We start from the raw sequence: 16,861 nt of genomic DNA, 5'->3' as shown, positions 1-16,861 counted from the left end.
TTTTGGTTTTTTTTCCCCCTGAATGTAATTTTGTTTTGATTTCACAAAGAATAAACCCAGTTTCCACCTGGGTTTCCTACTATAAGATGTGACATCTAGAAATGCTGGCAGAAGGACTGTTTGATATCTTCCTGGTAAGTGTGTAACAGGTCTAGTATCTGCTTTTAGCAGATAAAGGGTGAAAATCTAGCACTTTACACTATTTGGTGATTATGACTGAATTTCCTCTAATGGCAGACCTTGCAAAGGAACCATCTTTAAATTCTTTATCAATTGTGTCAAATAGGAATCAGCTGTCCTGACAGCCTAAAAAAAAAAAAAAAAAGTCTAAGGAAAATGGGCAATTTCCCAATGTGATTGCCTCTTTTTGTTGGCTGATTGAACTGGCTCTCTTGTTTAGGGTGGACACATGTGAGAAGGAAGCATGCATCCCATCCCTGATGACTAGTTCAGAACAGAACAGGTTTTGCACAGAGAAGGGAACTCATGAGCTAAGAAGAAATAATGGCACAAACAGCAACTGTTGCAGTACACTGTAATCAGTAAATACCTTGCTCAGTTTTGACTTTCCTTTTCACTTTAGCTGCTATTGGCAGCCTTTTCTTCAGAGAGAGCTCTACAGGCAGTCTTGTAACATTTTATGAGTTTTGATTGTGTGAGCAATATCTGGTGTCAATAGAAAATGTTTGTTACTGACTTCATCAGGACACCTCACTGATCACAGCATTAACAGCCTTATATCCACGTGAAGAGATACGAGAATTCTTCATGGCTGATCAGGAGGACAGACACTGCAAGGATTTTTTTCATGCTCTTCTAATTCAGTCTCTTCTATGTTTTGTTTCAATGTCATATTATAGATAACATGAAAACACAAAAAATGCTACTTCAAAGTCAGGCTTCAGGGCCTGATTAAAACACAGAAATGCAGGGAAATGAAGAGCTCCAATCCATATTTAATTTATCTAAAGAATTCAGAGTGTACTGTGCTAATCCACTATGCTAATCTCTGTCTTTCACACTTTGGCAAATGAGGTTAAGGGCATAGCCTGCCCCTGTCCTTATACTGAGTTTCAAATTTGGGCATTATATTAATGTTGATACTATGTGTGTCAATACAAAGGTCTGCAGGTAGGAGAAAGAAAAGGCTGGTGTTTTGGCCTGTTGTTTCTGTGTTAATTGAGATCAGTAAATAAGTGTGGCAGTCTGTGATAGATCTATATTCTAATCCTCAAAAAGGTCAGACTACCATGCATAGTCTGTAGTATTCAGTCAGTCCTACATTTGCTTTTTGCTAAAGGACTGCAGAAATCTTACACTTTATCTCTTTTGAAGTTATCAAATTCTTCAAAAGTTACAGTTCACAAAATCTCTTGTCTTAGTTCAGATAGCTCAACATGTATTGATATTACATCTACAATCAAACCCCAAAGAGAAGAAAAGAATAAAATACTGCAACAGTTTTCATTTACTTACTATAGTGTGTTAATAACTGAAACTGCTTACTTTTTAGCAGCTTGTTAAATGACTACATTTGAGTCTGTTCTGCAGGCATGATAAATTATTCAGATAGCTGAAAAATATTGATTCATTACCATTTTCATTAATATTCATGTGTTGCATGCTGAAGAGTGCAACAGGGCTATATTTATTATGTTTGAGTATTTTCTGCTATCTCCAGGGTGCTGTCCAGCATGACAAATGCAGTCTTGGCTCGAGTTTATAAGCATAATGATCTGGACCTAATGGCAAAAGAATCCACGATCCCAATAATCAATGGACTGTCTGATTTATATCACCCTCTCCAGATTTTAGCTGATTACCTAACCCTTCAGGTAAAAATATAACCAATTTTTATTTTTTTTTCTTGCTAAGTCTTAGCCTTGGTAAGTATTTGGGGAAGTCAGGTTCAAAAACATTTATTCCCAGGTTTTTCTAAGTGGTAATTGCATGGCACTTGTTATTTAAAGAAATCTTCATCCAGCAATATAATTAAGGACCTGTTTAGTTTAAAATAATTATGTAGTCCTATCAGCTGTAGTGGAAGTAAAGTTAAGCATAAAATTAATTATTTCATTGGAATTAGGTTGTAATTCCACATACACAAAAAATGTGCGGGGAGCTTTACATATTAAGATAAAGGTGAGAAGCTGGCTTAGCCAAAGCCAGTGGAAGTTTTTCCACTGACCTAAAAAACCTCACTAGTTCATTCTTGATTCCTCACTAATCTATGAACAGTTTAAAAAGAAACAGTATCCATATATTAGGAGATTGGTTGAACAAATTTGTTTTGAAAAGTCAGTTATTGCTACCAATGCAAAATCTTAGTGTTCTGGCACTTGAACCAATTTAAACTTTGTTCACATCAAAGAGCTGTTAAAAAAGATTGTATTTTGTAGTTTTATCTAATGCAATAGTTGGTTTGACAGCAGGATAACATTTTGCATATAGAATACCAGATGTTTATCTGTGAACAGAAGGACTATGTGGTTTTACAATCAGTTGAGAATCTGGCTTATAAAAAAGATTATTATTATTATACTGCAGTGTTGGTTGACAACTATGATGAACTCCTCTGACCTTGTTTACTTTCTGAATGAATAAAAATCACACTGCTTGAAAATGGGAGGGTAGAATAATTTCTTGATTTATTTGGCTGTGTTTCTCAGCTGTCGAAGACTTTGCTATGGGACATTCATTAAGTGGGAAAGATCTGGTGAGAGTAATATTAAATTATTTATGCTTTAAACTTTAAATACTGAAAGACTCGTGTGTTTAGTGAAAATTGCTTTTTTCTAATTTTAATTATCATTATTTTTTGTAAAATTTTAATACTCAAGGTGAAGAGGCCAGCAAAAATTGGTAAGCTTCAGACTAAGATGCTTCTCATGCCCCAGGATAAGGGAGATTTGTGAGATCACATTGAACCAGACTCAGTGTTGAAATTACATAACACAATAAGTTGTGATGAGAATGTCATAATTTCATTCTAAACACTGTGTGCAACTGTAAACCAGGAGAATCTTATGGTTCTGTTTTGCAATGTGTTCTGTCTTGCAAACACCTTATTAAGTAGCATTATATCACTTGTGAATAACAAGCTTCAGGAATAATCTGTGACTCACAGACTACACAAATATGGGTATCTCTGTCCCCAAACCTGGTTTTATCCAGGCCAGTGATTACAGCACCCATGTTCAGAGCACTGTTGTCCTCTACTCCATCTCTAGTCAATGAAGAGAGACCACTGAGCATCTCAATCAGCTTCTAGAGATGCAGCTCTTTTCCCACTGATCTTAGAGGGAAACCTATGGAGAGCAGCAGAATGAGTACATGCCCTGTACTCACCCTCTGCTCCTCCTCCATTGTGTCCTTGTATGGGGCAGCCATGGGGGAAGCTCCAAGTGAACATGAACCTGCAAGCTGGACTCTTCCTTGGTTTGAATACCTGGGTAGCAGCAACAGCAGGTGCACAGCCCTGGGACAGCCATGGAACTTTTTTTCAAATTTGCAGCACTTTCACAGTCAGCCTGATAAGCAGAGCAGTGTTTCCTCTGCCCATTTCTCCCTGATTCTCTCCACCATGTTCCTCAGCCCAGAGTTTTTCAGGAGGTCTTTAGAGGGCAACTGGGTGGCTGCCCCACTTTGCCAAGGGCATGCTACTCTGCTGGTTGCTGACACACTTTCCATTCTTGTTTTTAAGAGGAGAGAGGGCTAAGCAGGGGAAGGTCTCAGTAGCTCGGTGTGTGTGTTGGCACTGCCTGTGCTTTCCCTTCCTGACCTGCTGGTCTCCTCCCTGTTTTCCTCCTTCCACTGTACAGCAAGGTGGAAAAGACTGGTCTTACAGTCAGTGGCATGTACTAAACCAGCATTTTAATCATATGAGGAACTTTACTAGGTCACAGAAGTAAGATTAACACTTGAAGAGATGTGAACCATAGGGTCTAGTTGCTACTTTCCACTATCGAACTTCTTGTGGGATTTTCAGCAAGATGTTATCCAAGTACTGCCTGCAAGAAGATTAATACAGGGATGTGGAATAGTCCCACTGCTTCTCTAAGTGAGTTGGAAGTCCATATTTAACACTTGGACTGCTTTCCTGCAATGCAAAGGCAATTTATTTGATTTATACATGACAATAGGGGCACAGACTGGTAGCTCTATATTTAAATGTAATTACAGATTTTGTACAGCTTATTTCTCTTAAACAAATGTCTCTTCCTAATCCCTGTAAATATTTTCCTGCTCCTCCCTGCTGTCACTAAATAACCAAAATGTACTTTTTTTTCTTTTCTTTTTGTTTCTGGTGCATATGCCAGTGGAACAGTACATACACTCTGGCCCTCTTCGTGCTTAGCACATTTTTATTCTTCCATTTTCTATACCGTTACACCTGTCTTGTGCCTTCTTGAATCCTCTTCAAGTGCTTTCTCTTTGGTCTGAAACTACATAATTGCCTGGTTTTTTGTGTCAAAACATTTTCTTGCTTCCAGCTTCTGATTCCCTTTTCATAAGTGCATTTTAGTGTGGTTATTTTAGTATAGTCCACTGCATTCCCCAAACAATGCAACTGCTTTATTTACAGGGCTGTCAATTCTCATTCTGTATTCAGGGTGTTCTTTTCAGATCGTAGAGTGTGCTCCTGTCATGAATACTGGGTGAGATTGCTCAGTGCCTTCCTCCTGAGCAACCTGGAGCCCCTCACATGTTTGATTTATAATCTGGCTCTGCCCTTTAATACTGTGGTCTGGGTTAAAACCCTCTATTATGCCAAGAGAAATGTTTTTCTTAGCTATATACTACCTTTTTTTCTTAAAAGTTCTGTTAAATTGAGTCTGCTTTTGAGTCAAATCCCATTAAAAATGGCTGTAAACATGTAAACAACATCATTTTGAGTGTTTGGGGACTTGGCCTTTAAAGGCTATGAGTTTGTGTGCTGGTAGTGTGCACACAGTGAGGACTTTACTTCTCTGCTTGCGCTGAAGACACGTAACAGCCACGTGCTGATTCCACCCAGTGTCCTAAGCAGAAGCTGTGGCTCACAACTTCTGCTCTGCTCAGCTTGGCTGGAGGGCAGCATCACACAATTTGTATTCCAGACACAGGCTCTGTATTGACATCGATTCAATTGATATTAATGTCACTGGCCAAATCAGCTAACTTGTAGCTGACTGCAGGATGGCCAGACTGATAATTAAAGTGGATCCATATGCCACTACCTTTTTATGTCACTGGTCTGGAGGGAATTTGCTTTTTCAGAAAGCAATGGTTGGCATAAGAAATGCATCAGAGCTTTCTTTTTAAACAGCATAACACAATGGTGATACCCAGCTTAAAGAGAGCTGCCATATATTCTCAACTTCTCCTCAACGTGTGACCCAAAGACCTCAAATTACTATAGTCTTTAAATTCATCACCATCATCATCATTATTATTCTAAAAATTAGAAATCCCAACTAAGATTTGGAATGACCCTCTAGTATATACTGTTTCAACAACCATGACAAAAAACAGTGTGGGAATATGAAAGATAACTGGCCTAGCATCTGCCTTAAGCAGTTTGACAGCCAGTAGATTCAAGTTTGCCCAGTTTCTCCTTTGCTGGATTGCACTGTATGCCAAAGGGCTAAAGCTTTGATTAGTCCCTAGCTTTCCATTTTAAAATTTGACAGATTATTGATTCATTATTCAAAAGCTTGTTTTAATTGAGGGCTGTTATGACAGTTGTGGTCAAACATTTCAGAATTAATCTATAATGGTGTCAGGGTTTCAGCCTCACTGGAAGCAAGTCCAGGCAGAGGCAGACACAAATGTCCCTAATTAGTTAACCCAGTCTTCTCCATAAATACAGCAGTGCCAAAACACTGAGCATGCTTACTTTTTCCCAGGGTTCAATACACTGATACACTGCACCCATGGATAAGAACAGAATGAAACATTGTAAAAACAACATGAGAATGAGAAAGTTGAATGTAAAATCAGCATTAATTTTTTAGCAGGGATTTTTCATGAGAATAGCAAAGCCATGTTTTATGGCACTTAAGCAGCAATCACTATTTGGCCAAAGAAGCATCCATAAGGGAGAAGAACTCTAGGCTTTCTAAATATGTTAAAGTTTTTGTGGCTTTACAAGGAGTGTAAATATTTTGAAGTCATGTTCCAAATATAAAGAGAAACTGCAGAACACCCAAGCAGGTATGAAGCCTACATGAACATAACAGAGTTTGGAAAAATTGGGAAGGGGTGCAAGGGGGAAAATATCTTCAGAGGCTTTGGTGAGCAGCAGGTGTTGTAAAGGTTCTGATTTAACCTAGAGTGTTACCACCATGGCAAAACACTTTTAGCAGGATTTTATCTGTGTGGTTTTATAAGAACATACCATAAAATGGGGGGGGGGGGGGGGGGGGGGGGTGAAGTATGTCTCATACAGTTTTTTTATTGCCTCAAAGCATTCTGTTTCTGACCAACACAGTTATCTCATCTTTCATGTAATCTGAGGATGAGTGCATATAAGCAGTACAGTCACAGTCACAGTGAGCTTCTCTTAGATAAAGAGGTTTGAGTTACAGCAGCAGTGCAGCAGGGCACAAAGCACAGGATATAAAATAGGCTCCACTAGCACACACACAGCTTGACTCTGCCTTATGTGTGGCTCCAGCCATTAGCAAAACATCTTCATTAAGATCAGTTCAGCTATGTCCACTCTACACAGTAATCACTGCAGATGTGACTTTGCAATTTGCAATGTATATCAAGGATCATTATACAGACATCTCCAGTACTTCATATTTTATCTGTAACAGCTAGTAGCTTGGGAAAACAGAGAAAAGTATTTAGCATGCACTGTGCTTCTTTTAATGCAGAGTAGCAGCTGGCAATAAGGTGGAAGTTGTTTAACATAGCAGTATATTTGTGACACTAGTCAATGCTTTGAGCATTACAGGCTGTGATGTCTATTTTTAAACAGTAAGATGAAAAGAACTCAGGACTGTCTCATTTGCTCCTGGCTGTGGGTTCATTCTCAGCTATCACTGAGCCCTAAATTGAAACAACACCTTAAATAAATGCTTTGGTTTGACCTTCTCCTAGGAGTACCATTGCTAGGAGATGTGGAAGGACTTTGAAAGATCCTTAGAGACATGAAGAACCATTATACTGAAATAACTTCCATGTTCACAAAGTCCTGATTTGGTCTTCTGTAAGTGCCCTTGCATCAAACCTTTGCCAATGAGTCTGCTGCTAACAAACTTCTACTGAAAAAGTGATAGTTTTACAATACTGTAGTTTTAACCCTTAAACCTAGTCAGCTTAAGACTCTACTAGGTTTAGATTTTTACAGTGTTTTAGTATAATTCGGTATCTCAAGTACTAACATTTTTGATTCAAAATTGTGGTCCCTGGCAGAAATGCCAAGAACTTTGTTCTGGATTGACTTCACAACTATTTGTTTAGGAGAAGCTGCTGCCAGGAGAGGAGGGGGTAGTCCCCGCCCTCTTCCTGTTCAGTCTTTTGGCATCTTTTCTGCAACTCCTGCAAGGTTGCCAGTTAGTACAGCTCTACAGTGTGGATGCTTATCCTCTCTGACAAGCATTGAATCATGTCACACAAAGTGTTGAAACACTGTCTGGCTTCCAGCTACTACAATGCAATTGTAGCACGGCCCAGTTTTGAACTAAGAATAAAAGGCTCTCCAGAAAGTCCTTCAAGCCATGAGGTAGAGTTATACAGAGCAGCCATATAGAAGTACTTGATTATACATATAGAAGTACTTGATTATATCTTCACAAACTTTTTGATATCAACTTAAGAACCTATAAACACGCATACTTAAAACAAAGCTTGTTAAAGACTCTCGAATTGTCCTGCTCTGGAACACGAAACTCCTGTTATTCTTGTTCCTCCTTAGGCCTTACCTGTTGGACTTGAGGGTCAGAGTAACTGCACATGAACAGGCTGTAATGGCCATCAGGCAAAGCTATAGTTAACTCTGTTTCAAGTTTGGGCAATCCACACTTATAAACAAAACCCTGCCCTCTTTGACTGTAGACTGGAGAATAAATGCTGCAGGCCATGAGTGGCACAGCTGCTTTCAGAGTGCTGCTCTTTTCTATCCTGTGCAGCTGTGATGGTGAAAATGCACTCCAAGGGCAAGGCCACTGCCATGGCCAAGGGGAATATTGTATAGAAACAACCAAGCCAGAGCAAACCTGAATAGAGGTATTTGTACAGTCTGGGGAAAAGCTGGAAGGAGTTCTATTCTAGGCATTAGGACTGTCTTTAAATTAGGAATGTCTACCACTCACTGATGTTTATTAGCACCAAAAATGGCAGTACAGCTTTGGTGTTAAAGTTACTGCCTGTGTGGTGCTGTATCTCTCAACCTGGGCCTCATCATATGGCATATGTGCCAACATGCCACAGAATTACAGAATATGCCAAGCTGGAAGGGATCCAAAAGAGTCACTGAGTCCAACTCCTGGCCCTGTAAAGGACCATCCCCAAGAGTCACACCACAAGCCTGAGAGGATCATCCAAACACTTCTTGAACTCTGTCAGACTGGGTGCTGTGATCACTGCCCTGGGGAGCCTGTTCCAGCCCCCAGTACTGGAGGAAGCTGCCACATTTGGGCCTTCCTGTAAGACATGGGGGGCTTTCCCTCCCTGACCATCCTGTAGGTGCAGTAAACTCCAGGTATTGTTCCATGCAGGTAGCATTTGGAGGTAGCCAGCTGCTTTTGCACCAGACCTGTCTGATCAATCCCTCTCACCCATCGTCTTGCTGAGCTCATCTGGAACATAATCCCAGAGCTTTTGATTCCTTTGACAGGAGCACTATGGTGGGCTGAATGGACTTACTATCACCTGGATTGGGGATGGAAACAATGTCCTCCACTCCATCATGACAAGTGCTGCAAAGCTGGGAATGCACCTGCGTATTGCCACTCCCAAGGTAAGGAAGTCCTGCACATGGAGGCAGGAAGGCAAACTTTGCCCATTCTTGTCTCGGCCACTCAGGTGTTTGCCAAGAGCCTCAGCTGGTGATACTTGCACATGTTTTGAGTGCCAGTTTTCAGAACCAAGGTTCAAAATCCTGATCCAGTTATTTTGATGAAAAGCAGGAGTAGTTCTACCAAGTCCAACTTCAGAAAGGCTGAGGGGAATTCGTGACAGCAGCATAAACAATGATGAATGAAAATTCCATTTGATAAAGTGTTACAAAGTCATCCAGTGCCCTCTGTCCTCCCCCAGAAAATTGAAACTTGTTTCAGATTGATGGAAGTGTTGCATCTTGCTTGGTTCAGATGGATGGTGTAGTGTCTTAGTCATCATGGCTGGGCTTCGCGAAGGAAGATTTGGGAAGGCTCTATCCACATTTGCTACAGGCACGCTGGTGGCTTATGAGGCCAATACGTGACAGACATATCCGATTGCAGAAGGCACAACAGAAAGACTTCTTAGATGCTATATTCTGAAAGACACGGTTCTTTCTGCGTTGCCTTTTCTCCTCGAGAATGATCCTGCGTGTGTTCTCAAAGGAGACAGCTGCGTTATAGATGGTGTGTCTCCAGGCCTCCGGATTGGAGGCCAGAGTAGACCAGTTATGGTGATCAAGATGTCCGAGGCTGAGATGTTGTTTCAGGAAGTCCTTGTATCTTTTCTTTGGGGCTCCTCTCATGTGGCAGCCAATGGCAAGTTCACTATAAAGCAAGATCTTAGGGAGGCGGTGATTGGTCCTTCATCCTGGAGACGTGCCCTGCCCATCGCAGCTGTGTTCTCAGCAACATGGCCTCAATACTTGTGACTGCTGCTTGTTCTAAAACAGATGCGTTGGTCACAAAATCTGACCAGTGGATGTTTAGGATTGTACGGAAGCAGCGTTGATGGAAGAGTTCTAGGAGACGCAGGTGGTGGTGGTAGATGACCCATGATTCGGAACCGTATAAGAGAGTAGACAGTACTATGGCTCTGTAAACACTGATCTTGGTGCTTTTCTTCAAGTGTTTATTACGCCATACTCTTTTGTGGAGTTTTCCAAAAGCTCTATATGCCTTCGCTAACCTGTTGTCTATCTCTCCGTCGATCTTACCATCTGAGGAGATGAGGCTACCAAGGTAATTAAACTGTTGGACTGATTTGAGCTCTGATTGGCCAATGGTGATGTGGGGATGATGGAAGGCTTCCTGAGGTGCAGGTTGATGGAGGACCTCTGTCTTCTTTAAGCTGACTTCCAGCCCAAAGAACTCAGCAGCGTCTGCAAAGCAGGATGTTAAATGCTGCAGAGCTGCTTCTGTGTGGGCAACAAGGGTGGAGTCATCAGCATAGAGCAGCTCCCGGACAAGGTAGTTTAATGTCTTGGTGTGGACCTTCAGGTGCCTTAGATTGAATAGACTTCCATCAGTACGGTATCGAATGTAGATACCGACCTGATCATCGAGGTCTACCGTGGCCCTTTGGAGCATCGTGCTAAAGAAGACTGTGAATAGGGTAGGAGCAAGAACGCAGCCTTGTTTCTCACCATTCTTAATTAAAAAGGGCTCAGAAAATGTGTTACCATATCTGACTTGGCCGTGCTGATCCTCGTGGAGTGAGATGATCATTTTAAGAAACTTGAGGGGACAACCTAAACGTTCCAAAATCTGCCACAGACCTTTTCTGCTCACAGTATCAAAAGCCTTGGTGAGGTCGACAAAGGTTACATAAAGACCTTTGTTCTGTTCCCTACACTTCTCTTGCAGTTGTCTGAGGACAAATACCATGTCTGTGGTGCTCCTGTTGGTTCTGAAACGTCTGTGGTACTCCTGTACTCTGAAAGTGTCTTAGAGTATTGCATTGTAATACAATATAAAGCACAAAACAAATATTCAGTTTAGTACAAAAAATTAAATGATGTATAGGTATTTCATTCTGTAACTAGTAAAATACGTTATTCTTACCTTATCAGAACACTTTCCACCACTTTACCTCCAAAATAAACTTTCAACAAAACCAACATAATTTCCCCATGTTTTACAGTTCTGAAATACATTCTTCTTCCCATGGCAAATGGTTCAATCAGTATTTTTCTAACCAGCATTAATAAGCAGTAAAGATCTTATACATGTTCCATGGTATGTTACCTGTTATCTCTTTTGGCAGGGCTTTGAACCAGACCTCAGAATAACTAAAATAACTGAACAATACTCTGAAGAGGTAGGAGCCTAAAAAATAGCCTAGTAGAATCATTTGAATAGAGTTTATTTTCATTATAAATTAAGTTCCTTGTCTTGCTGATCTTCTTTATTTTATTCACATTAGTATGGTACCAAGTTACTTCTAACAACAGATCCTTTAGAAGCTGCAGAGAGTGCCAACGTCTTAGTTACAGACACATGGATAAGCATGGGACAAGAAGAGGAAAAGAAAGAAAGACTAAAGGCCTTTCAAGGTTATCAAATTACAATGCAGGTAAAAGTTGAGATTTAGTTTATGTTTTTACAGTTTGCGTTTATAAGAATCAACATCAACAAAGAATGAGTTTGGTACTTTTTTGAGTGTGACCTCCCTCCAGCTTAAAAAACTCACAAGGATAACGAAGTTTGAGTTATCTTGTACACTTCACAAGGCCTGGCCTCTTTCAGAGCTTCCCAATGAGACCTAGCTCCAGAACCTGTGCAGCAGAGCTAATCCTTTATTTCTTTATGGCCTAAAAACTGTTTCTAATTTTGCATCTCCTCTTTGTTTCCAGAAACGATCCTTTATATTTTATTTAGAATGAGAAGCTTACAGATTAACTCTTAAACACCTGGATAGCATTAGGGGCAATTTGTCTATATCTGTCAATGAATAAATCATTAAATACATATCTTTAAATTCATCTAGTTGAAATGTTTGTCAGCACAAAATCAGTTAGAGAAAATCATAACCTACTAATCATCCAAGATAAAAAGGACATTTTCCTTCCTGATAAAATTACTTGTTTAAGCGTCTGCACTTTAACATAAGTTCGCTAAATGCTGTTGATGGACATGTCTCTGGCCTAAAATTTAATTCATTTTTCCTTGGCATTAGATCAATATATAATGAGTGATAATATAAAATGAAAAAATATACAACCTTTTAAATCATTGTTTAGTATGTTCTTGTTGCAATTATCGATAGTGTTATATTACTGTATGGCATTCAAAAAAAGATTGCGCTCTATTGATCCTCTAGATCACCAGAGTTTTTACTCCCCTTCTAAAGCCAAAGAAATAAGAGTGAATATCGGACTTATGTCAAGCCTGTATTGAACTCTTACCAACTTGAATGGACATATTCCCATCTTATTCACAAATGAGGAATTCTTTCCAAGTCTGTGGAATTCTTCTTAGTTCATCATCCAAATAACCAGAGTGGGAGTTAATACAAAATTTAACCTTTTTACTTGTTAAAGATTTTATTCATATCCTCACATATGTCTTTATTTTTATATGCTTTTTCATCTACAGACTGCAAAATCTGCTGCTTCCAACTGGACTTTTTTACATTGTTTACCCAGAAAACCTGAAGAAGTTGATGATGAAGTATTTTATTCCCCACAGTCGTTGGTTTTCCAGGAGGCTGAAAACAGAAAATGGACAATTATGGTAAAAACTACTATCAGTAGTTGGAGGGTCAGCTTCTCTTCTACCTTGCATTACAGGCTTAAATTCAGCTTGATTCCTTGATAAATAGTAAATGTTAAAAGATATGTTTCAAATGCACCCCAGAGCACATGACAATTTGGACTATAGGCAACATATATATCTGTGGCACAAATACTTCTGGACACAAATGTGACCTATTTTAATAATGATCTGCTGTTGCTTGACCCAGCTTTTACCACTAAGTGAAATCTACAGTATAAACTGTAATGTTTTGGTATTTAAATCACTGCATTTACTCTAACTGCCAACTCAAATGGTCGATTTTAAAACATGTTAAATGCTGAGGTCCCAGCGACTGGCCTTAGAAACTAGTTTCCCATATACTTAAAAGCTAGTTATTTTCTCTCAGGAAAAACTGCTGCTGACACCAATGGGAACTTTCCCTGAGAAAGTGCTGGAAGAGTATATGTTTGAAAGACCCTGAAAAGTTATAGTGTGGGTAATACTGTATAATCCATGGGAACCATGAGAGGACACTTGGCAATTAACATAAACCATAACTCCCCTGTCAGCATTCCTAGAACTTCATAGAATTACTGCCAGATCTCAGTAGCCTGTTATTTATTTTTGGCTTTAGAACCATCATGTTGACAAAAGATAGTGAAAACTTTCAGAGGGGAAAAAACCCCAGAAATGTCTTTGTCATAGCTCTGAGATGAATTCTAGATATGCTACAAGGGAAGCAATAATGGGTTGAGCACTGTGTTTACTAAAAACTCAGATTTTGGACATGGTTAAAATTACTAGCAAATTAGTGCTAAATTCACATCTTTGGTCTCAAAATTCAACAAAATACTCATATTTTTCATTTTTATTTTACAATGTTTCTAATTGCTTTAAATATTATTTTTTAAAAAAGAAAAAGAAACCTTTACTTTAAGTTCCAGATGCACTTTTTTTGTGGGTCTAAGAAAAATGTCATCTCTGTATTTTTCCCGAGCTATAAAAATAATGAATGTATGGGTCTTCTTTATATTGTATTTTCTACTACTTTCAGCTCAGAGAGCCAACTGAAGAATAAATGATTTGCTTGGCTGTAGATCCAAGCAGGGCTGAGTGCAGCTGTGACGTGGTCAGCACTGAGGGGCTGCACAGCTCTATATTCAGTCACCTCAGTGGGCCTGGGATGCCCCATCACACTGAGTAGTGTTGAAGGGAAAGGCAGGACAAGCAACAAGATCACAATCCCTGGAGAACACTCACAAATCCAGTTCTGGGCCAAAATAACAATCTGCACTCAGTCACTGCTGTGAAATCACAACAGTGTGAACCGGGTAATACCTTGTGGAAGCTAAGCAAGCACAGGGCTTGTTACGTACACAGGTGTGGAATGGGCAGCAGAGCTGCTGCAACACCATGTTTCACTTAGCTGACATTCCCATTACTCTCATTCCACAGCCAAACCCAAGGCTGGGCAGGGAGCTCAGGAGGGGTAGATGACACACAATCAACCTCAGCAAGGATTTTCCATGTCTTGCCACAGAAAGTATAGCTAAACCAGGATAAATTTCAAAGTCCTTATTCTAGTGAGGCTCTCATTGATGCTAATGGAAGCTCTGCTGAAATCCACAAGCAAGCCCATGTGATGTCTGGATACCTACAGCATCTCCTAGAACTAACTGAGAATACAACACAACATGATAAAAAAACTCTCAGCATTTGATCTAAATGCCTGTCTGAATTGCTCCTAACCTGTCCATTAATATATTTTGTGCACACTGAGAAAATCTGTCAGCTACAATACCTAACATCTGAACTGATTTTCAACTCTTTCCTGATTCATCATCAGAAATTCTAGCAAATAAATCTAAGTGTGCAGTTTTTGTCAGGACAATAATTTTCAACACAGGATTTCAGAGCTGGAAAATATTTCCCCTTTTTTATTTTATGGAGTATCTGTTTCCAATGTGATTGGATTTTTTCTTTTCTTCCTCCTCTAGGCTGTCATGGTTTCCCTGCTGACAGATTACTCACCACAGCTACAAAAACCTACATTTTGATGCTTGGATTCCCACCAGGAGAAAAATATTCTTCATTGGCAGAATATTTTGGTCCTCAAATACATAGACCTTCTTCATAAAGGATCAAGGCAATGAATGATATTTGAATAAAACCATATAGTTTGCTGCATAATGTTGCATTACATTTGTGAAAATGTTCAAGACAACAGACACCATTCCAGAAGCTGCTTTTCACCTGGATGCTCCAAGCTTGCTGTCCTAGTGATCAGCATCACGAAAAACATTCCAAGATCGTACCTTAATGATTGGGTCTACCAGCTGCATAGGAATGGCACAGTTTACCTGTAGCTGTGTTTGAACTTGTGTGGTGTGATATGACAGACATAAACTTCTCCCCAAACCTGTGCCTTTCATTGCCTGTTTTGGGAAGTGTGCAGGAGAAGCAGTGCTTCAGTTTGCCTTGGTTGCCTGTGCTTCCTGGGCACCCTGGCTCCTGTTTCTGTCCTCCAGCCAACCTCCAAACCCCACTTCTGTTTGACACCAAAAATACAGAGACCTTGGGAGTATTATCTTCCTCCATGACATTCCTGTGGGCTGGCACAGGGGGATATTGCTGTGGAATTGGAATAGAGCAGCTTCCAGAGCTGGATACAGCAGAGATAGATGGCTGGAAGGAACTGGTTCAATCTTTGCCTATCTGCCCTAGACCCTCATTCCCTAAACAAAACTCTGGCTAAAGAAGCAAATTTTCTATTTCCTTTTTTTTTTTTTCCCTAAGCAGACATGAGGGGCATCACATGATGAAACTTACGCAGCTCCCTTGCAGAAAGAATTTACTGCGTTTTGTCTGGCACTGTAAGACAGTGTACATTTCAGATAATCCTTCTCAGTAATAGACAGATTCATGACATTTGTAGGTTTTGTGATGGCTGGGTATGTGCATTTAATATTTCAGGTAAAGCTTTGAGTACTATTAAAAAACACCTTTCTTTTTTCTAAATAGTTTCAAAAATATGTTGGCTTTTTTCTCACTGTAATACCAGGACAACATCTGTGATATTTCAAAAATTCTGCAAATGGATTTGTGTTTTCTGACCAGCTGCAAAACATTATTTAATTCCTTTCAAAATTAGAGTTCACTGCAGGGCCACACAGATCACTGAAATGAAAAAAAAGATACATTTTTTTTCTATCTATCTATTTACAATTGATTTCTTGGGTTTGCAGGCATTTGTGTTGGTCTTGTTAAGATTAACATTTTCCTTTACAACATTACAAGGGTTTCAATAATTCAGTGAACATTTACACTGCAGCAGGCATCTGGATGCATCAGTGATGTTGGAATAGGGTATGTGCTAGAAATCAATGTTTTGCTTCCCAGTTCAGTATGTGGAGGAAAATGCATAGAATACTGCATATTTCTGGTAGTAGTAGGTTCTGCTTTCTGAATTAGGTTCCAGTTCAGTAAGATACATAAAAGTATGGTTAGTCCTTTTGGAGTTGTTCAAGTGCTTAGAATTGTAGATATCCTTATTGACCTGATTTTAGTGCTGTCTGAGAGTAAGACAACTCACTTTGCTAGTCCTTCCATAAAAAACACATTAATATCGGTTTTATTGTGTTGATTGATGTACTATCAGTGAAGTCAGGCAGATTTATAATAACGAAGCTCTATTGTTAAATGTTTCATGGTGAACAGTTTAACAATCTCCTGCTCCTCTTTTGCTTCCCTGTGCTCTGATTAGAGCTAATGTGGATCTCGGTTATTGATGGCTCTTTTTGTACTTAGGAATCTGAGCAGGATGCCAGACAGCTGAATCCCCTTGACATTTTTATAACACATGCACAGATCTGCTGCATAACACGTGAGCAACAGGGTCCAACATTTCCAGGAGAGTAATTTCATAGGGTTCTATTCCTCTGTGAACATATACAGCAAAGGATGATAGTCCCTGCTTTGTCTTGCACAAACTGCTCACACCATTAGCTGTTCTGATGGTTTTTGGAAGTACTGGGTGGACTTTATGCACATATCCTGAGCACTGGACCACTGTGTGGAAGCAGTGAAACTACAAAGTACTGTACCCCTCTGCATGTGCAACACCCACTTTTCGTGCTATGTACTGGGAGCCAAACACATCCTGGTGGGGCAGATTTACAGAACATGTGCAGACTGTCTGCACAGTCATGCAGAGTAGATCTGACACTTCCTAGAGGTGTTGTGTTGGTACCAAA

At 39.8% G+C, this 16,861-nt stretch overlaps 1 protein-coding gene across 1 annotated transcript in view; it reads left to right on the top strand.

Moving 5' to 3' along the window:
- OTC (ornithine carbamoyltransferase) overlaps positions 1–14,793 on the top strand; it is a 29,808-nt gene extending 15,015 nt beyond the window's left edge. Inside the window, exons 5-10 of the mRNA XM_027650719.1 lie at positions 1,682–1,835; positions 8,828–8,950; positions 11,137–11,190; positions 11,296–11,445; positions 12,468–12,605; positions 14,606–14,793. Of these exons, the coding sequence (XP_027506520.1) occupies positions 1,682–1,835; positions 8,828–8,950; positions 11,137–11,190; positions 11,296–11,445; positions 12,468–12,605; positions 14,606–14,665 (679 nt within the window). The 3' untranslated portion in view covers positions 14,666–14,793. The remainder of the gene's footprint in view (positions 1–1,681; positions 1,836–8,827; positions 8,951–11,136; positions 11,191–11,295; positions 11,446–12,467; positions 12,606–14,605) is intronic.
- The last annotated feature ends 2,068 nt before the right edge of the window (positions 14,794–16,861 follow it).

This window comes from Corapipo altera, unplaced genomic scaffold (assembly GCF_003945725.1).
Source record: "Corapipo altera isolate COAL_440 unplaced genomic scaffold, ASM394572v1 0, whole genome shotgun sequence".
In the NCBI taxonomy this organism is placed as follows: Eukaryota; Metazoa; Chordata; class Aves; order Passeriformes; family Pipridae; genus Corapipo; species Corapipo altera.
Note: the sequence above shows the minus strand (reverse complement) of the source record. Positions and strands in the feature narration are given on the sequence as shown.